Source organism: Anabrus simplex, chromosome 1, assembly GCF_040414725.1.
Source record: "Anabrus simplex isolate iqAnaSimp1 chromosome 1, ASM4041472v1, whole genome shotgun sequence".
NCBI lineage: Eukaryota > Metazoa > Arthropoda > Insecta > Orthoptera > Tettigoniidae > Anabrus > Anabrus simplex.
In genome coordinates, this window is record NC_090265.1 from 788,271,785 (window position 1) to 788,295,174 (window position 23,390).

Here is a 23,390-nt window from a genome sequence, read left to right on the forward strand (position 1 = left end):
TAGCTGAGTCCAGCATCATTTCCACTGGTTGGTCAACTCTTGTTCTTTTTCCGACCCTGACGGTATCAGATTTGCGAGGTCTAGGGATCTTTCGTTTTCACGCACTTGGTGGCCCTTGTTTTGCCGATTCTTTCATTCTTAGTGTTAAGAGAGGACGGTTCCTCTTAGAACAATAATCACCATCTCCACCGCATAATGTGTATCCTTGTACATACCATTTAATACAAATAGGCATCTTGTACATTAAAAAATCATAAACCATTTTCTGTGCACGACACTTTTCATGCCACCCTGTATATTTTTAAAATATCAAACAGGCAGGGTTGTCCACTCTCACCATACCTTTTCAAGATGTTTACTGAAGAAGCAGTATGTGTTTTAAAGGAAAGGACTAAGGGAATAAAGATTTTTTTTTTGCTAGTAGCTTTACATCGCACCGACACAGATTGGTCTTATGGCGATGATGGGATAGGAAAGGGCTAGGAATGGGAAGGAAGCAGCCGTTGACTTTATTAAGGTACAGCCCCAGCATTTGCCTGGTGTGAAAATGTGAAACCATAGAAAACCATTTTCAGGGCTGCCGACAGTGGGGTTCGAATCCACTATCTCCCGGATGCAAGCTCACAGTTGCACACCCCTAACCGCACGGCCAACTCGCCCGGTGGAATAAAGATAAATGGGAAAAGAATCCACAGTATTAGCTTTGCTGATGACATTTCCATAGTAGTAGGCTCTGAGAAGATGTTGAATGTTTTGTGTGATACACTGAAACATTACAAAATATCAACAGTAAGAAAACCAAAATTTTAGTTGTGAGCAAAGATGGCAGGGGAGCTAATACAAACATAAGAAAAAAAATTTCCAAAGTAGAGCAAGTGCAACATTTCTGTTAATGTACTTAAGAAGCATTATAACTGAAGACAACAGATGTGCCAAGGAAATTAAAAGAAGAATAGCTCTTGCTAAACAGGCCATTCAAAAAAGAAATCATTCAACAAATACCTATATGTTTAGAAAGAAGAAGGCATTTGTAAAATCCTTTGTCTGGAGTGTATTTCTTTATGGTTGTGAGAGCTGGAATATTAGGGGAAAAAAAGAAAGAGATACGTTGGAAGCAAATGGAATGTGGATTTGGAGGAAAATTATGAGGATATCCTGGACTAAAGAAGACAAATCGAGATGTCCAAACGAAGGCAATGAGCAATGGAGACCGATAAAGGATATGGAAAGAAGAAAGTTAAAACTTGTAGGTCATATCCTGAGACATACCATAATGACTTTGAAGGAAAAAGACTAGGAAAGGAAGGAACAGGAAAACCAAGGAAGACATATTTTGAGGATGTGAGAAACTTGATGGGAAGGAAGTAAGAAGCAGGACTGACAGCGACAAGTCTTAGCCCTTATTGTATGATGATGATGATGATGTTGTTAAGCAAACTTGGCCTATAGACTTGAAGTAGCTACTGTGGAAGCACCAGACAACAGCAGACTTCAAGCAACTGATATGAAGTTCCTACAATCTTCTGTACCGAAAACCAGAAGAGACAGAACACAGAAGGAAGAAATTTGCCAACAGCTCGGTTGTAGAAGGAGTTTATTGAATACATGGACTGAAGTCCTAGTCATATGATGACAAAGACCCTTAATAAAAGGACCCCAAAAACATATTTTGATTGGAAAGTTCCAGGTAAAAGAACGTGAGGAAGGCCTAGAAACATCCGGAGAAAGTGGTGGTGTGATTATTGTTTTAAGAGGAAGTACAACTAGGCAACCATCCTCTATATAACACTAATCAGTGAGAAAGAATGGAAGGGATCCAAAACTTCCAAAAAATGAAGATATTGGTCAAAAGTAAGACAAGGGCCATGAAGGGCATGAAAATGAAAGACTCCCTAGGCCTCGAGTGTTCTAATACTGTCGGGGTCGGAAAAGAACAAGAGCTGACCAAGAGAAGTCAGATAGGTTAGATGAAAGTGAAGAGCCCAGCACAAGTACGAACCAAGAGAGGATTGCAACAGAAATGGGAACAGCAAACACGGTTGGATCAAACAAATCACAAGAGGTTCACTTATACCAATTCTTGGCTTGTGGAAACAAGCGAGGTGGCCATGCGTATTAACAAACTATGGCTATGGAGCCGAGCTCTACATTCAGGAAATTAGTGGGTTCGAACCTCAACATCAGCTCTCCTGAGAATGGTTTTCTGTGGTTTGCCATATTCACTTCCAGGCAAATGCTAGGATAGTTCCTAATCATAGGTCACAGCAGATTCCTTCCACCTCTTTACCTAATGTCATTCAATATCATTCACATCATCTTCATTAACTCTCCAACTGACGATGGTGTCAGGAACGGCATCCAGCCGTCAACATTTATGTTTCGCCTAGGTGAGGTGTGTTCATTCACTCCCCTGCTGCCAGTCATCTCTGCTACAGTGCACAAACTAACCTATCAATAAGTACAACAGCTAGAATTTAACAGCAAAGAGGTTCCTTAACATCCACAGGCACTCTGAAATGCCAGTCACCAGCTTTACAATTCAGTCCTGCGAACTGAACACAGGAAGAGAAAAGCTGACCAACTTTCGTCATGTTTTCCCTTTTACTTCTACACACAATGCACAGGGGAGAGTGCTGTCATCCTTTTTTTTTTCTAATGGTTATGGAAAAAATTGTAAATGAGACAAAGTAGATGGGAATAGAGAGAGAAAGTTACTACTATTTGCAGATGATATTGTGGTCTTGGGAATGAATAGGAAAGAACAACGTGATAGCCTGAACAAGAAAATTGAAAAGTATGGTATGAAAATCAGCCGACCCCGCGGAGTAAGGGTAGCATGCCTGCCTCTTACATGGAGGCTCTGGATTCAATTCCCAGCCAGGTCAGGGATTTTTACCTGCATCTAAGGGCTTGTTCGAGGTCCACTCAGCCTACGTGATTACAACTGAGGAGCTATCTGATGGTGAGATGGCACCCCCGGTCTAGAAAGCCAAGAATAATGGCCAAGAGGATCCGTCGTGCTGACATGACACCTCATAATCTGCAGGCCTTCGGGCTGAGCAGCGGTCGCTTGGTAGGCCATGGCTCTTCAGGGCTGTTGCGCCATAGAGTTGGGTGTGGTTTGGTTTTGGTATAAAAATCAGCACAGAGAAAGCCAAGACCACGATGTTATCAAGAGGAGAAAGACAAGGCACTGTGAAAATTGGTGGTCAAAACCTTGAAATTGTGAACAGTTTCAAATGCCTGGGGAGTGAATGAATGCAGAATACAAGGCTGGACATGGACATTAGCAAGAGGGTACAACAGGGCAATGCATTCTACCAGAGCGTAAGAAACCTTGTCTGGAATAAGGAAGTGTAAAGGGATAATGTACAAATTGTATTAGTCACTCATATTGACCTATGCAGCTGAGACGTGAACAGTGATGAGTAGGGAGGAAAGTGGAATTTAAGCCTGCGGAATAAAATACCTAAGGAGTACTGTATAATAGGAAAGATAGAGTGAGAAACGAAGATGTTAGAAAGGAAGTCAGAATAGAAAAACTAAATGAGAGAACTGATAGGAATAAACTAAGATGGTTTGGACATGTAAAGAGGTTGGAGGAGAAAAGAATACCAAAACAGATTATAAAGTTCGAGGGAAAGAGAGCGAGAGGAAGACCTAGAACATGGTGGATCGATTCAATAAAGAGAGTGTAGCAAGAAGAAACCTAGACTGGGACGAAGTTATGGAAGAGGAATGTGGAGAAGTGCCATACACGACCTGGCTCGAACTGGATAAGGGGACAAGAGGAGGAGGAGGAGGAGGAGGATGATGATGATGGCAATGTAATTTTCACGTTCTACCAGCGGCCAGGGCAGGCAATGATGTGAACCTATTCCCAATACAAAACACTTCTCCCTTCTTGATTAATGAAAAACACTACCACATTTGATGAATATCTCTACCTAGTAATGTCACACTTCCTCTTCAGTTTGATAAGATCCAGATTACTGAAGTTCCACTGTATTCAGTTCATATCACTACCACGGCCTTCTGTTTCATAAATTACATAATATGCACTGTAAAGGCCAGAGAAAGGAGATGACACTCAGGCATATGTTGCAGCACCAAGAATATATTGACAAAAAAATATGCATGATTATACAAATCTTCTCAACCCAAGCCGTTCACAACTCGAGTCTTAGGTCATGGGTACATCTGACAAGTATCCACTTTTCACTAACTTATCGTAAATGACACTCTCAAGGAACTGTACAGATTTTACAGGACGAGCAAAAACATGATGTGGGTGAAAAATTGAATTTTTTCAATGCAGTCTGTTACCACAATTCTTAAATTAGATGATGGTAACATTAACAACAAAATCCATGCATTGGAATCCCTCAATACAGTCAAACCCCCGTAGCACGATTACCGATACAACGATAAACTCAAGTACAGCGATAATTTTATATGGTCCTGCAGATTTCCTATATTGACTATGTTAATTATCACTCATTAGAACAATGAAGTAATTTTAGTAACACCCTGTTATAATGGGGACAAAGTTTCAAGGATCTTACTATTTTCTGCTTCTAAGAATCTGACCATAACAGTATGTATTGTTTGTTAAACCTTTAGACCTTCAGCGCTGTATTCTTAGAAGCTTCCCTACATACGGTGCTGGCAGTAAGCAGGTAGCGAATAGCCGCACCAAGCTGTGCTCGGCGGCAAGTAGCAAGAGTCAAAGAGCTCCTGTGTTTGAAACAGTGTTAACTGTTGTAGTCTGTACATTACTGAGCTTGAGTTGCAGTCAGAAGTATTGTGTTGAGCTCGTACGAAGTTTATTTACATGATCTGTGTAATCTGTAAATGATTTTAAGGTGATAAATACGTTTTGGACTTGGCTAATGAGATTTGGACAATGGCTGGAACTCGGAAACAGATAAGCTGGAAGTTTTCAAAGACATTGATAACAGGAGGAATCAGGTAGACGTACCAAGGAAGTATAGACTTGCACAATCGACGGTGGCTATGTTTAAAAAAAAATGGGAAGAAATTGAAGAAAGTTTTCTAGGTGGCAAGTTTAACCCTTCAAGGAAAAAAATGAAGATGGCTGCTGCTGACAATGTGGGCAGTGCTACACTGCGGTGGTGTGCACAGAACATTCCAATTAATAGCCCCTTGATATGTCAAAAAGCCTTAGATTTCGCTAAGTTGCTTGGCGATTCTAACTTTAAGGTAAGTAACGGATGGCTGCAGAGGTTTAAAGAGCGGCATGGGATTATTTTTAAAGTGATTTCAGGCGAAGAAAAATCGGCACCTTCAAGTGATACAAAATGTTGGCGGAAAAACACCATGTGTAAACTGCTGGAAAAGTGCGGTCCTAAAAACATGTACAATGCAGATGAGACAGGATTGTTTTATCAGCTGATGCCAGAGAAGACGATTGCCTTTAGAGGAGAAAAATGTAAAGGAGGGAAGTAATCTAAAGTACGCCTAACGGTTCTTCTCTGCAGCAACGCAATGGGAACACATAAGTTGAAACCATTGGTGATCGAAAGATCAGCAAACCCCCAATGCTTCAAAAATGTAAAAAGCTTACCAGGTAAGAGTACATAAATTTTATTTTATCTTTCTTTAATTCATAAGTTGATACACTACCTACTGTAGTCATTTTATGAGTATGCATGAAGAGTAGGTACATTCATTACTGAACTCAACCACCTTTTTTTTTTTTTTTTTTTTTTTTTTGTAAATGTAAGTTTTTATTGCAGTCAATTACAAGGCAAATCAAAAAGCCTGGACATCTGCTCTCTTTAGTGAGTGGTTGCTTTCGCTTGATAAAGAGATGGCAAGAAAAAAGAAGAAAATTGCATTGCTGGTGGATAATTGTAGCGCGCACAACAAGATGCCAGTGTTGAAGAATGTAGAACTACAGTATGCTACTTCCGCCCGAACTGTACTTCAATCTTTCAGCCACGAGATATGGGAATAATTAAGAACTTCAAGACAAAATACCATTCACGTCTAGTTCGACATGTGATAGCAAACATTGAAAGAAAGGCGGACAATCCCTACAGCTTCGATGTGAAGCAGACTTGTGACATGATTGCTAGTTCCTGGAACAGTGTAGAGCCGAATGTGATTGCAAACAGCTGGAAAAAAAGCAACGATTTCCAAAGTGTAGATGTTGGTGAGAATGTTGTGGTGGATAAAGAAATACAGGATGATGTTCAAAGTGATCTTGAGGAGTATTCAGCAGTAACTGCGAAAACCATAGATGTATCAATGGTTGAATATGTGCCAGTGGATGATAAGGCATTGGTGTTTGAAGCATACACCGACAAATCTATCATCAAAGAGTTAAAGGGAGATTTGCCTGTTGAAGATTCTGATGATGACAGTCATGTGGTGTGAATCCTCCTCCACCTCTGATGGAACTAATCGGTCAGTTGGAAACCATCCAGCAAGTAGCATCTTCAATCCCCAGTGTTTCAGCGGAACAACTGTGACTACGTTAGAGGAGATAAAAACAATATTTACAAGAGAAACAAAGGAAAATAAGTTAATTCTTCTGTACACAAGAGTAAGATACTCTACTAATAAACGGAGTGAACAAAATGTGTTTCATTAATTGTATTTTAATGTTCTTTTTCGTCAGAAGAGTACTGTATATACTTCACTTTTCTGTACAGTAGGTACAGTAGTTAGTAGTCACTATTTAACAAAACCTCGTTATAACAATAACCCTGCTATAACAACATTAATTTTAAGGTCCCCTGGATATTGTTCTATTGAAGTTTGACTGTATTGGTTATCCACACAAAGTAGCAATGGGAATTTTACTAGACTTTAAAATCTATACCAACTGCTCCAATTTTTGTTTTTTAATGTAGGTTTTTCAAACATTTCTTTCTTCACAATTATATTTATTTGTGATCTTGATTTTGCATTACACTGGGTTGATGTCCTTCATTAATTTGGTATGTGAATGCCAAACACAGCCTGTGCAAGTTTTATATTTTTTTTACAAAAATGATCATGTTTTCATTGAAACAAAAAAGTCAACCAACAGGTGTTATATGTATTTCTGTTTGAAAAACAAACAAAATGCAAATGCTCTGAAAATATCACACGTAAAGCATTCCTGATATTTAACACGTTCAGTGTAGATCACACGCCGGGCATGTGATGCTAGTTTATAAGCATGTCCGGATCATGTGCCTAGCACGTTATGGGACGGGTGCTAGAAAACATGAATTACAGGTTTCCCGCGTGGTAAGAAAGGCACTCCTTGTCATCCTGCACACCATGTAAGTCCAATCTACCAGCAGGTTCATCTGTGGCCAGATTTGGACAGGTGTATTTTGTTTCCCGAGTATTTCCTCTCTGCAGTTTTCGTCACACGTCATCATTCCTTTTGGGATCTTTCAGCAGCAAGACAACTCCAATGCACGGTAAGATACTGTATTTTCTGTTTATTATTACCTCAAGAAAATCGCAAGTGATTCCAGTTTTGAAACAAATCGTTGCAATGTGTTTTCTGTTCTCTTTCATGGCATTGAAGAAGTTAGAGGCTTTTCTGCATAGGAGGATGTTGAGGGTATCATGGACAGACCCTTTGAAAAACAATGGAGAATGAAGACAGATGAGAAGTAATGCCTCTATAATACCTCGAATCATTATGAGGAACATAAGCAGATAGCAGCTTCTTCAAAAAGAATATACCAAGAAAGAATCATTAGGAGGGGAAGTATCTCCTGTTTAAATATCTAAGGACAATCACAGAGCTATTCTGAGCAGAGTTGACAAGGAAGGCACAGCTACGATGGATGCCAACATCCAGAATGGCTAGGGACCTGAAGATGAAGTAGATCAGCAACCCTCCCCATTTCACAGCCCACACTACACAATTTTCTCCTCTTCTTGTTCACATTTCTCTCTAGCAATCAGATTGCTAATCAAACACAACAAACAAAAAACATCTTCAAACAAATTTAGAATACCGTCAACACGCTGTAATATGCATAGGTAAACCCATTGTACTAACAAGTGAAGTTTTGCTAAGTATGCATGTTTGTTTGTTTATTGTTCACTCTGCATCATATGTCCATTTCCATCTTACACACGTTAATGATAGTTCCATCAGTACTTAAAGAGTAGGAACCTCTCTTGCTGCTTCCTGGCTGTCATCTCCTCCACTGACACATCATAGTGTAACAATAAAACTAAGAAACACAAACTGGAACTGGGAAGACCGTACTCATACGCTTAGCACATTAATATATTTCTCGTCCAACTCGGATTCTGAAGGAATCACCACTGTCGTTAGCAAGTTCACTGCTATAAAGATCCACACCGTGGACGAAGGTTCCGAACTGAACACGGGTAAGGCGAGGAGACTCGCAACGACCCTGGCCAGTGCCTGCGAGTGGACGAACCACCGCCCAGAGCGTACCCGGGCTGTCCACAACTGCAACAGAACACCCAGGATCCCGCTACACAGACAGCCCAGATAGAACCGCAGCTGGCGTCGGTGCTGGAAGTGCAATGCGGAGAAAGCTTCCTCCAGGTAAAAACTGGCTGGAGCCAGAACTACCACACTGAAATACAAGAAGGAACTCTTATTACTCTTCTCGCCTCAAACTAAAAGTCCCTACTTCTCTTGCATTCACAAAACTTTAAAATAAAATATGCCCTTAATCTTACTTTTGAGATTTTAACAGAGATTCATGAGTAGGGCCCAGATGTTTATGACGTAAAAATATTAAAAATATGCAAGAATTTATGACCTAAAAAGTATAAAAATATGACAATAAATATGACTTTAAAATGTTTTGGTCACATTTTCAAAATCTTCCTGCTGTTTAAATTAACATTATATTGAAAATATTCTTTCAAAATCTAGCACATTCAGTAATAAATAAATATGTATGTTGGGTATTCAGCCCAAAGGCTGATTTGATCCTCCACAGTTCCGCCAACAGCTGTCATAGATAGCCTAGAGGTCACTGAAGAGGCATACTAGGGAAATGAGGAGTGAGATAGTATCCCGTCGCCTCTCGACTCTGCACAGAATGAAATAAATGTCACATTTTGATGGGCGATCACAAATAATTACAATAGCAAATTACATACATTTTAGAGTTTTCAAATAGCAATGATCTATTTTCACGCAACAATGACTTGTAATAGAAATAAAAGAGGATGTTATTAGGGCATATTTGAAATACGTCAAATCATTAGGCTATACAGTTCAACTGAGGCTCACCTTTCCGTCGCTTTCTACACATCTGTCTATTTCTATATAGCTTACTCTCCTGTTTTTGTTGTTTGTCCAACCGTTGTCCCGTTTCCCTACAGGGTCGGGTAGGAGGTGAGATGCCCTTCCTGACGTCAACCTCATCAGAACAGTTAATATATAGCTTACTCTCCTAATTCACCTAAATATGTATTTCTAAGAAAGATAACTGTAAGAAATTATAGACAACAATTAGATGTGAAAAATCCATCTCTGAGACGACTGCAAGCAGGTAATACCAATATAGTTGGTCTGTTATTGGACATTATGAATTTTCCAGCTAACACATTCCTGGTTGCCTGCGCTTTGCCCCAGTGTGCTAAGTGAAGCGTGCGGCTGAATAAGGATTTATGTTTCACCCGGCTTGTTTCGAATTATGAGCTTGAAAAGGTGGGAGAGCTTCAGTATGCCTGGCGGTAGGCAAGTGCAAACGTAGACCCTTATACCACACAAGCTAATTCTCTAACCTAACTTGTGGAAATCGTGTCTATAGACCTTACTCAACCAAACAGTCAAAATGGGTAAAAATGTAACACAGACCCTTATTCGGCCGCACACTTCAATTTGGGCTCATCAGTTGGTAAATAGCACACCTATTATGCTATTATATTATTATATTATAAATTTACTCATTCGGAACAAATATTTCAGGTTTGCTATGGGAATCAACATCTATATCATGCAAGCAGGTATGCGAAAATGGAATAAAAAAGATGAAAATATGACAAAAATAATGAAAATTTGTGGGGAAATATGACCACAATATGAAAAATTATCAGTAAATGACAAAAGCATTAAAAGGCCAACGTATGACTTTATATGACCCGTGAAAATTTTAGTCACTGTAGATAACATCATGCTTAACTTGTATTTTACATGGAAATACTGTAATATAAAGGAGAAAAATATGACGTGTCATAAACATCTGAGCCCTATGGACGAGCATACTACATTCCAGACTGTATCTGTCAAAGAAATATTATAAAAGGAGAAGAAAGTCTTATTAAACCTTCTTGACTACTTAATTAATCTTAAATAAAAGCATGTACAGAAAGGAATTTATGGCAGGTTAAACACAGGGGGAGGGAGGGAGGAAATAGAAAGAAAACACAAAAAGACAAGGACAATCTCCATATTTTCATATACTGCCATCTTCAAATAGGTAGGCTCTCTCCTCACCAATCCCAATTCTTCTACTTAATCTATTTGAACATATGGAAATATAATGCAACTTTAAAGCTTTTCAGTCTGCCGAAAACACTCATTATAACCAGGGATGCAGTGGTGCCGGAAGGCAATGGAACAGGGTCTGAAACCTATCTGGAAAGGGGCAATGCAGTCTGAAATCCATTTCCCTTTTATTCGGCTGAAGTTTCTTTGTTGTATAATATGTTAATGTTTTAAACCTCCTGCATTATTTCAAAGGCCCATAGTAAAGAACTTCCATATCTAATCAGTACTGGGAACTGTATTTTTACCTACACTACTTTATAAATCTCTGGAATGTGTGATACTAATTATTACTTCAAACATCCAAGTGTAACTGAACCTTTTATTAAATTAATGGAAAAACTGAAAAACATTATTATTATTCACGAGACACCTCTAGAAAATTACTAAGATGTATAATAACTAATTGATAATACTAGTGGTAAATTTGTCCCAATATAGATACCAGTTACAACTTACAAAACTATTTTAAATAGTTGAGTTAAGCTAACAAAGCACAATATATTCTAATGTTTTGCTATAACTGTGGTGTGCAGTTTTCTTGTGCTTCTGATTTTGAATTTTCTTCAAATAAACCGAGGTATATTGAGACACATAAATACTTACAACTAATTTAAATACAATTATCTTCCTGTTTTGATTGGTCCAGAGCCCTTCTAAGCAGCCCATTACATGGATGTTCATATTTAATTTTCATTTCACGAGTGAGTCTGAAACCTATTTCCGTTTCCACTACAACCCTCATTATAACATATATACCATGCCCGTACAACAATACATATACATTAGAGTCCCGTTAATCCGAAAGTCTGGTTAATCCGAACTGAAATATTCATATTTTTTTTTAAATCTCCTTATTGAAATGAAAGAACATATTATAGAATGAAGATTTACTTGCATTTTATCAGTAATATTTTACTAGAATAACTTAATGTAAACATAATTACACATCATAAACCATCAATCACAGGTTGTTTATCTTTACAAAGTCTGTGAGTTTCTTTTGCCATAGTGACTGCAACCTACTCGAAGATGCAGTGTTAAACCAGCGTCTCATAAACATCACATTGGTGAGCGTAGCAGTGGAGTGTTGCTCGACGTAATGTACAGCAAGTTCTAAGGTGGCCACTGGATCTGAATGTGACACTAGTTGTTCATTGTGGTCTTCCTCGTTGTCACTCTGTTTATTAACGTAACTACTAAAGAATGGACACTTTAAATTACAGTATGTACTGTACTGTGTTGTAGAACCTATTTTCCTGAGACTGTTGAGGCGCTGGCCTTCTGACCCCAACTTGGCAGGTTCAATCCGGGCTCAGTCCGGTGGTATTTGAAGGTGCTCAAATACGTCAGCCTCGTGCAAGTAGATTTACTGGCACGTAAAAGAACTCCTGTGGGAGAAAATCCCAGCACCTAGGCGTCTCCGGAAACCGTAAAAGTAGTTAGCAGGATGTAAAAACAATAACATTATTATTAGAAAATATTTTCCGGTTAATCCGAAAATTTCGTAATCCGAACTGACTCCAGTCCCAATTAGTTCGGATTACCGAGACTCTACGGTATTAAAAAAAGAATGACATGTTTCGTTCTACAAGAACATCCTCAGATTACATCAAATCACTTTAAATCATGCTCATTTATGTACAATATTGTTTACGTTGCATAAACTTGTCGATGATTATGAATTGGTGATGTTATGAACAAGCTAGGCAAGTTATTTTTACTGTTTCTTTTACCACCTTTTAAGTTGTTTTTTCATCTATAATGAAGCATATTGTTTATCACTTACTACTATGCCTATATAATCAGTCTTGAGGTCAACTTTCAACAAAATCTGGCTTTATTTTCCAAAATCAATCTTCATCCTTTGGCAACTTTACATAGATCTTTTATGAAGGAGATCATTTATATCACTATCTGTTGTCAAGAAATAACAAAAAGACTATTCAACTCTTCACAAACAGAATCATATATATATATTCCATTCAAATTTTGCAGCTTTACTAGCCGAGGAGATATATGAATAGGAAGAGGAGGTATTGCTCATAAAATACTGTAAATGATACATATCAAGTACTGTAAATAATTAGAACTATAAAGGTAGCAGTAGGAACCCTCTTTGGAGGCAGCCCTACCCACTGTGTGTCTGTCTTATATAGGGCAAACTGGCCGTAGCTTTAGAATAAGATATTTAGAACATTATAATGCCTTGAAACACAAAAAGCATTCCACCATGAGTATTCATATGAGGGACACAGGGCATAATTTCAGTACTATCGATCAAGATATGCAAATACTCAAATACGTAAATAAAAGCAGTTTAATGACCGGGTATGAAAATGCTTACATTTCCTTGGACCAGCACTTTAATAAAAATAGTAATTTAAATGACGTCTTGGACATTAACAGCCCCATAATTGAGCAAATCCCCAATCTAATTGCTAAATTTGGAATTAATGCTAATAATTTCATGAAGATTTTCCATTATAAACATGCTTTCAATCCTCCTGTAGTAACAACAGCAACAGTAGTCACTCCTACAACGCCTCCTAGCACTGCATCCCCTCCATTGGCCGACAACTCGCGTAACGCCCCGCCTCCCTTCCCCTTCCCGTTACCTTCCCCGCCTCCATGACCGCATTCGTACAACACACGTAGCAGCAAGTCAGTGACCATCAAACATCAGTAAACAACCAAGGGACTAATCTCCCATCAATCACACATGGGTAAGTGCTTTCTGTTATTATTTCCTTACCGTGGTACAGCCTTTAAATTCCAACAGCTGACACACATACTATTCTCCCTTTTTCTTCTTTTACAGGATACACCTGATTTAAATTTCACCTACGAGATCAGTAGTTCTCCATTAGGAGACCAATATTAACACATTACTACACAAAATAATGTTTGAAACACAACGCAAGGAAGTCCCATAAAGGTTAATTTACGCCGATCCAGACGATGTTTTATCATCAGTGAAGTTCGTTTTTCAACCATTACATGCGATTTTAATATTCTTCATCATGTTTATTTTTTTAAAACAACATCATAGTTTATTACAAGAGCTCACCCTTATGTGAATAACTGTTTTTACCATAAACAGTCTAATGCAATTGAGCAAAGATATAATGGTCAACGATTTATACGAACATCTAATCACTACATACTATAATAACATTTTAAGTCATTCATTCCAGTTTATATTTTAAGCAATTTTAATGATCAATTTGTTGTAATAGACATAATATAATCTTATTGATTATTTTTAAATTGTTAAAATTCATATTTTATCAATGTATATTAGACATTTTTTCGTTATATATACCAGGATCAGGGCCCTGACCCACCATGGTTTATGTTATCTATAGCTGATGGTGCTCACTATGATTGAGTGAAACATGTCCTACTTGTAATTAAGTGGTTTTATCCTAAATATAAAGGACATTGAGTATTGGAAAGGTGGTTTTTATTAACATAATTTCTTATTCTGAAATCCAATACGGTTGTAAAATGAGATTTATAACTTGTAATACTGGATACTAGCCGCACTTAAACGACTACAGCTATCGAGCTCGGTTCCTTATCTTTTACTGTGCTACATGTATTCACCTTTATCTTACGTTTCTTCCCACTTCATTTACCCAGCTTTCTTTCTCATCCAACACCTCCTGTGTCAAGGCTGAAGATCTGTCAAGATGGGCCCTCAATGTGTTGGTTCTCGCCCTGAAGATGAAGCTGGCAAGCATAAACTACCTCATCAAAGACAGCAGTGTATGAAGATGTGGAGATCGTCCTTGCCCTTTTATGTTTTCGTGTTTGTCCTTGTCTTCTCTTCCTATCTTCATACAACTTGATAGAGAAGAATGCTCACATTACCTGTAGTTTCAGGGAATGGGTAAGAGGACATGGCAATACATTTGCATGTAATCCAGATGTAGTGACCAGAAAATGACAGACAGATGGTGGTGATTGTTGTTTTAAGAGGAAGTACAACTAGGTAAGTGTCCTCTCTGAACACATTAAGTGGATACAAAATAAAAATAAATTTAAAACCATTTATTAAATGGAGGAATCTGAAAATGAATTTTAAAAATAACAACAACAATAATAATAGGCATGATATGGACTTTTGGACTTATGCCGTGTCAGCAAACCAAGGTGAAACTCTTTACGTTTCGCAGAGAACACTGCTCCACGTCTTCAGAAGAAAATCTTGACTGTTCACGAGGAAGATTTCTACAATAAGGTATGAATTTAAGAATGCTTTATCGTTGGACCTGTAATAGTACACTTGTTCGTCACCAGGCCGTGAAAGCATCAATGTTAATAATAATAATAATAATAATAATAATAATAATAATAATAATAATAATAATAATAATAATAATAATAATAATAATAATAATAATAATTTTATTAAGCCAAAAAGGACACTGAAAACCTGAAATTTAGAACCCCTTGATTAGTCAACTCTCATACATAAAGTGAATGACAAAATCAGCAGTAATCACGTCACCGGCTAGTAGGAGTTCAAGTTTCCTGCAGACTGAGGTTCTGTCTTAGGCCAGAGTGATCAGCACACTGTGTGAAGATGTGGGCAACGGCAAATTCGGCACCAGAAGAACAAACCGGGTGTGGGGGTCTTCCCTCTTCAGAAGGTAAAAATGCGTAGATCTTCCATGACCTATCCTCAGCCTACATAAAATTAACAGCCTCTCTCCATGAAGGCCAGAAAGAGGACCACCACACAGCAGTCACCTTCTTATTTGCTCTCAGTATGTTGGAAGTTTAGATAGTGAACCACTCCAATTCCCAGGATGTCAAGATGGTTTGACATACCTGAGAACAAATATCAATAGCAGGTACGTTCATAGCTATAGGTGGTATTGGTGCTGCTTTTTTTTTTGCAGCTTCATCCGCAAGTTCATTTCCCGCAAACTCAACGTGACTTGGGAGCAACATGAAAGTGATTCTGATTGCAGCATCACACAACCTGGCTAGAAGGTCATGAATCCGCTGCACCAGTGAGTGCTGTGGGGAGCAAAATTCTTATTATTATTTAAAGAATTTCTGTCAAACTTTCAGCAGTTTTATCATTTGTGAGAAAAACTACAATCTAAGGTGAATATGCATGTAAAGTCTGAACTTCCTTCTTCATCGAGAAGATGGTAAAAATCCTCAGACAGACCCGCAGCTGGACAGGAAGTTTAATGGATTTTATATATAGATAAGTATTTCCCAAAACCATGATAGAATTTAAGGATAGAAGATTTTATAAAACTCCTTTTTAGGCAAGACGGCCATTTACAAAAGAAATGGAGAAATGACTTTCGGATAACTAGTAAGGACAATAAATATACTATTGTTACCAGCAGACAAAATTAATTAACTAAATCACAATTTAATTAGAAGAAATTGTCTGAGCAATGCATTTCCAATTTACACACATAATAACAGTTGTACCATCCTTGTAGGAAAACAAAAATCACGCAAAGATAAAAGAGAATATTCAGTCACCTGTTTTAAAGTCATTATCCAATCTAAGGAAAGACAAAACTTAAAACAAGTGCTAAATACTGAATATCCATATTATCTACTACTATGTTTCTTATTCTATGTAATTTCTCTCATCTACTGCTCTCCTTCTAAGCCTTCTTCTTGCATCGCCCTTTTCCAGGAAACCCTGAGTCGGGCAGTGGATCATCAACTTCCATGTCGCCCTCTCCTTGTTCTGATCTACTATAGGCTATTATTACCACGGGCTCACCACAGCCGAAAGGATTGTTGATACCTAAATACAGTAAAACTTACCTGAAAATATTACTGTAATAAAGTTTATCAAATTCTGTGTAATGTGGATCGGTAATTCTTGCGTGGAGTGACTGCGCTGTCAGGAACACGACGTGAGCGAGCAACCACGAGTAGCCCGAGTCTGCAAACTAATAAGAATATCACGTTCACCAAAGTTCACACTTTTTTTAACTTTCTAAACTCTCAGTTTCATTACAACTAATATACAGAGATACCACATCTTGAACATACTTCAACCAAGACAAAAGACATACTTATTACAAGAAAGGTAAGTTGTGATACAAACTTGGACTCAAGAGTACATTTAATACAAAGCAAACTCTTGATCATCCACGTGCAGTTCTGGACATATCTATTTTTAAAAAAGAAAAGTGGTGGTGGTAATTATTGTTTTAAGAGGAAGTATAACTGGGCAACCATCCCCTATTAACACTAATCAGTGGGAAAAATTGGAGGGGATCTGACACTTCAGAACAAGAAGGTATCACCCAAAGAAAGACATGGCCACGAAGGGTGCAAAAATGAAAGACTCCTAGCCCTCGAATGTTTTAATACTGTCGCAGTCAGAAAAGGACAAGAGTTGACCAAGGGAGATCAGATAAAATAGATGAAAGTGAAGAGCCTGGCACAAGTAAGGGGAAGCATACTCAGGCACCAGCTAAGGGCCATGTGGTCACTAACACATGCTCCCAAGTTAAGAAAACGAAAGCAAAAACTGCTCAGCCCAACGCCCTGCAGATTACGACTGCGTAACATATTCACGCGGCCGTTATTCTTGGCTTTCTAGAATGAGGCCGAAACCTCACAGTCAGATGGTTCCTCAACTGTTCTCACGTGCGCTGAGCGGCCCTCAAACCAACTCTCAGAGCAAGGTAAAACTCCCTGACCTGGCCAGGAATCGAATGCGGGGTGACCAGGTAAGAGGCAGGCTTGCTACCCGTAGACTATCGGGGTGGCGATGAATGTAACACAACTGATAATCTTGCAGCTCTTGGTAAGCGAACTGCTGGTTGAGGGAACATGGATGTTGAAAACATCTGAACACTGATGTGTACGAACCACGATTTGAACAGATGACGATGCAGACATTGAAATCACCCTAAAATGAAAATGCGTGGTAGAGGAAGAGAGTGATGAGGGGGCAATCTACGAATCCTTCTTTGCTCACACCGACAAACTGAAATGTATCAATGTGTTGTTGGAGAATGCAGAGGAAAACTCCTTCAATTACACAGATCTGTTGTTGCTGCAAAAAATAAGAAAAATTGACAAATTGAAGCTGAAAAAAATGGATGGTGGCACGTCTGCATTAGCACAGATGTATATATATACATTTATTCAGAATATTTTCAAGACTTGTTAAATGTAGGACAATGCAGAAACAAAACAAAGTCAAATATCCAACCAATGAGAAGTAGAAACAGACATTGTTATGAGAGAGGTAGAACTGGTAGTTAAAAAGATGTAGGTGGGGAAAACTGTCAGAGTATGTGAGTTCAAACGTTTCCATCCAATGGAAAGAGAAACAGGTCTCAATTTTTTTTTTTTTTTTTTTTAAACCATGGCTCTACAATCCTGACTGGCCTTGGCCTACCCAGTGACCATTGCTCAGCAAGGAGGCCTGCAGATTACGAGGTGACGAGCAGTCAGCATTGCGAATCCTCATGGGTGTTGAGCTTGGTTTTCTTGGCAAAGGCCATTATCTCACCGTCAGATAGCTCCACAATTGCTCTCATGTAGGATGAGTTGACTCAAACTAGGCCTTAGATCCAGGTTCAAAAGATGGGTAAAACAAAATTATAATGCCAATTTTTAAAATAAAAGAAAATATTACAGATAAGAAGATATATAATAATTAGGCTAAAGAGGATTCAAAGTTATATCCCAGGAAAAATTAAAAATTAGAGAAAAGGTAGGAATGTACCTTCAGAAGCAGTAGATCAGCAGTAGAATTTACAAGGGTTGAAACTTTAATAGTGACAACTAAACAAATGATACAAAAGATACAAATGTTACAAAGTTTTACTGTCCTTCAAAGTAGTCGCCAGTATTATGTACAACTCATTGCCAGCAATGTGGAAGTCGTAGGATACCTTTAACAGCACCTGTTGTGTTGATATTTCGAATGGAGTGGTCTACTGCCTAACAAATCTCTAGAATAGTTCTAAAGCGAATGCCACGAAGTGGTTCCTTCGTCTTAGGAATCAAGTCAAAGTCACAAGGGAAATATGGTGGATGGTACAGCAATTCCCAGTCCCATCGACCGAACAAATCAGCCACAATTTGTGCTGTGTGCGGCTGAGCTTTGTTGTGCAAAATGATGGATGAGTTCTGCAGAAAGTGTTGCTGCTTTTTTCTCAAAGCTGGCCACATGTAATACTGTGCATTGATGGTCTGCTGCGGAGGAATATAATGCATTAGGTTAACACCGTCACAGCTGTCCACAAGAATAACCATAACTTGCACACTGCTGAGGTTCTGAAAAACTTTCAATCTTTGTGGTGACCTGTAATGACGCCATTCGTTCGATTGACGTTTCAGTTGTGGCTCGTACGATTTGGCCCATGTCTCATCCAGCATAATTACATGACGTAAGAAAGCCTCTCCTTCGTGCTCATAGCGCTCCAAGTGGTCACGAGCAGCGGTGTATTGTACCTATTTCTGCATTTCCGCCAAATCACGCGTAATCCACTGTGATGCAATTTTTCTCATGCCCAGACATGCCTTCAGAATGTGAAGTATAGTCCTATGCGCTAATCCGGTATCTCAGGCCAGCTCATGGATCGTATGCCATCAATGAGTGTCCAGTAATGTGACGCTTATACTAGGACAACCTGGCCGACACGTCTGCCACATTTTGGCGTCCCTCACTGAAGGCCACTGTGCCACCATTCTGTAAGGCAATGCAGATTACCCACAAGCCTCTTGAAGACCTTGATGAAACTGTCGTGCTGCACAACCTCAGGCACATTCAATCTTTATCCACCTCCGATGTTCCTCTTTCGAAAACATTGTGACAATACTACCATAGACCACCACACCCGGGAGACTGGAACTGGAAAATGATGATGATGATGATGATGATGATGATGATGATGATGATGAATTTGGGTTGTAACCGGAAAACCTCATTATTCAAAGCATTAATAAGATTCCCTTGAAATACATTCACCGGCAAAAAAAGTGAAATACTACTTATTTCAGACAAAATTTAATGGCAATGCATCGTAAGTTAATTAGCCCATTTGAGAAGCTTCAGTGCAATAACTGATTCACGTTACTGATCGTTTCCTGACTTTTGACAAGAATAACCACAAACAGGTGTCTTAAGGTTTATTGCCATGAATTCTCGTGCCACTTATTTTTGTGGACATTACGGCTTGTCTACAACAGTTAGTTTCACTTCTAAGTAAGGTCATAATGGCTCTTTCACCCAAAAATGCAGCAAGGGCTGTAGCATTAATGGAGGATGGGTGCAGTATACGCTATTTAGCAGACGTTACAGACACATCTTGTTCTAACGTGTACAGAACTTTTAAGAAGTACAGAGAGGATAATATCTACACCAGGAGGCCCGATTCTCTTTGGAGGAGAAGCACAACTGAGCGTGATGATACCACTCTCACGTAATGCAAGTTTTTCGAGATCGACACACAACAGCTATGGAGGCCAGAAATCATTTGCAGCAAGAATGAGGCACGAACATCAGCGAAAGGACAGTAAGAAGGCAGTTGTATGAAGCGGATTTAAAGTCCAAGAGGCCCGCCACAGGATCTCTGTTTATACGTGAGCACCACGCCTCTCGGATGCTATTCGCCAATGCCTATTGAAACTGGACTGTGGAGCAGCGGAGCTCAGTGCTGTTCACAGATGAATCCAGATTCTGTTTGAGGGCATCGGATGGAAGGGAGAGAGTATGGAGAAGGTCTGGGGAACGTTATCCACCCAGTACTTTCTCTGTAAGGACACAATTCAATGGAGGCTCTGTGATGGTCTGGGCTGGGATTACCAATAATGTGCGCACGGACCTTCGTCGAGAATGGAAGTTTTTTTTTTTTTTTTTTTTTTTGCTAGGGGCTTTACGTCGCACCGACACAGATAGGTCTTATGGCGACGATGGGATAGGAAAGGCCTAGGAGTTGGAAGGAAGCGGCCGTGGCCTTAATTAAGGTACAGCCCCAGCATTTGCCTGGTGTGAAAATGGGAAACCACGGAAAACCATTTTCAGGGCTGCCGATAGTGGGATTCGAACCTACTATCTCCCGGATGCAAGCTCACAGCCGCGCGCCTCTACGCGCACGGCCAACTCGCCCGGTAAGAATGGAAGTTTGACAGCCCACCGATACATTGAGGAGATTTTAGTGGATCATGTGGTGCTTTTTGCACTGGTCATCGGCGAGAACTTTTACCATCTCAATGCTTGCGCACACGCCGTTTGTGTACGTGAATAACTGGTTGAAGTCGGCATGGTGGAGCCTGCTCATAGTCGCAACCTAAACCTGATAATAGAGCATATCAGGGATATGCTTGGGAGGCTTGCTATGAGTTGCTCCCCTGACACACTGGCTCAACTTCAAGCTGCACTCCAGGCAGAATGGGAGCTCATACCACAAAAGAACATTTGAGACTGCATCCTGAGCATGCCTGATTGAATCACAGCTGTAAATGCAGCTAGAAGTGGTAATACTGAGGGAATGGAAATGTGCTGGAAAAATGTAGACCAATGAACTGCATACAAAACTGTGCAGAGCTCCAGGTTTTGACATTTCCAAATTTGTGTTGGTGGACTGTTGTGACTGTCACGATCAACAATCTTTATCAATTATTGCGCCAAAACTTCTCAAATTGGCTAATTAACTTATGATACATTGCCACATTGCTGTAATGTCATAATATTTTATATTTACCATGTGTCAAATGGAACTTTTGTCTAAAATATGTAGTGTTTCACTTTTTCTTGCCAGTGAATGTATTTTTTATTGCCTGAAGAAAAAATGAGAAAATAAAGAGGTCTTTGATAAGAAGTGACATGATACTCACGGGCAAGGTAATGTCGAGCATTATAACTGATATTGCTGCTCCAATGCTGAGTAAGCCTGCAGTCACCTGGACCAGTCCAATGTTTAAAGGACTCGATGAGTAGTCCAATAAAAAGATACATGCTGGAGGTAGATTACAAACTGATACGAATACTGGAATGGGCTGGAATTAGAAACAAAACATTAAATCTCTTTCCATTCAAATGTTTTTGTAAAACAACACAATTAATGAATTGAATTAGAACACAACATATGATATAATTTTTCAAAGTAATCTGATCTTTTCCTGAGTTATTAACAACTGAAAATGTTATATTACTCAAGAGTCTATGTTTTGTACTGCTTGATGATCTGACCTAGTCTAATGATTCAGCATAAGAATGGAGGAAAGCAATGGGAAAGAGAAGGATAAAAATAAGTAAGACTAAAACAGAGTATGGTAAGGACCTCCAGGAAAACTTCAAGGTATCACGTTGCAAGCAGCAAGCAGATTTAATCAACTTTGAAGAAACGAAGAGGTTTGGGAGCTGAGGTTTCCCATAGGATATCTAAAATAAAATTCTCAAAGAATTTAATTGTATCAAGTCCTCCTGTTCAATACACATTTGCCATTTGATAAATGGTCTGTCTAAAAAGCTACATAGGACATGTTTCGACCTAGCCTAGAGGTCATCATCAGCTAAAATAACATAAAGAAGAAAGACATATACAAAAAACATAAATACATAAAAATCTTGAGATAACATACAATCAACAAATGCAATGGAAATCTATGTTTAAAATGCACATAGTTTCAAACTTGGACAAATTTAGTTGTGGGTCCAACCATCTATATATATATAAAATAAGAGTTTTGTCTGTACACTGCTCAGAATTTGAAAAGAATGGTATTTCTGTATCGGTCATGTCCACAGTAACAAGAAAATGCACTTTTTACTTTTCTGTAATGTCTGTCTGTCTGTCTGTCTGTCTGTCTGTATGTATGTACACGCATCACTAGAAAACGGCTATATAGAATTTAATGAAAATCAGTATGCAAAGTCAGGGAATAAGTCGCTACAATCTAGGCCATCAATAATTTAATTCACGCTGATTGAAATTGTAGTTTAGGGGAAGGCCTACAATTTATTTTTCAAATATTTATGTTATTATTGGTCCTATCTTGATAAAAACGGGTATACAAAGTTGGAGAATAAGTCGCTACAATCTAGGCTACAAATAATTTTATTCACGCTGAGTGAAATGGTGGTTTAGGGAAAGGCCTAAAACTTAATTCTTGAATATTTGCAATATTAGTGGGCCTCATTGAAAATTTGTATGTGAAGTCGGAGAATAAGCCACTACAATATAGGCTATAAATAATTTAATTAACACTGAGTGAAATGGTAGTTTAGTGGGAGGCCTAAAATTTAATTCTCAAATATTTATATTATTAGCGGTCGTATCGATAAAAACTACATAACCAAAGTTATATAAAATTAAATTTTTGACCATTTATGTCTTATACATTTTTACCATACTGGCTATGATAACAGAGATATTCATGAATTTGTATTTTTGTTGCTAAGTCCATATCAACGCCGAGCCACGAGAAAATAGGTAAACATAATTTAATGAAAATCGGTACATAGAGTCGGGGAATAAGAAACTATAGTCTAAACTATAAACAACTGTATTCACCCTGGATGAAATTGTAGTTTAGGGGAAGGCACCTAAAATGTAATTTTTAATACCTATGCCATTGGTCCTATCGAATAGTACTACATAACAAAAGTTATAGAGAATACAATTTCCAGTCATTTTTTATTCAGTTTTAACATACTGACTATGATAAGAGTGGTATTTCAGAGTCGGAAGAAAACCAAATGTGAAGGCCTACAATATCGAAAGCTGATAACACTGATCAACAATAACATTACATTGACCATTGTTTGTTGTGATGTTCTTTGTCTCTTATTGCTGCCTCTCAACTCCGATAGAAGGGATTACTGCTGCGTACCGAATATAATAGCCTGACTGAATAT

General features: G+C 38.6%; 1 protein-coding gene across 1 annotated transcript in view; it reads right to left on the bottom strand.

Moving 5' to 3' along the window:
* Positions 1-3,110: 3,110 nt before the first annotated feature.
* LOC136857523 (UDP-N-acetylglucosamine transporter TMEM241 homolog) overlaps positions 3,111-23,390 on the bottom strand; it is a 43,538-nt gene continuing 23,258 nt past the window's right edge. The window contains exons 3-5 of the mRNA XM_067136249.2: positions 21,368-21,529; positions 16,328-16,455; positions 3,111-8,588 (exon numbers count right to left, since the gene is read on the bottom strand). Coding sequence (XP_066992350.1) covers positions 8,249-8,588; positions 16,328-16,455; positions 21,368-21,529 — 630 coding nt within the window. The 3' untranslated portion in view covers positions 3,111-8,248. The remainder of the gene's footprint in view (positions 8,589-16,327; positions 16,456-21,367; positions 21,530-23,390) is intronic.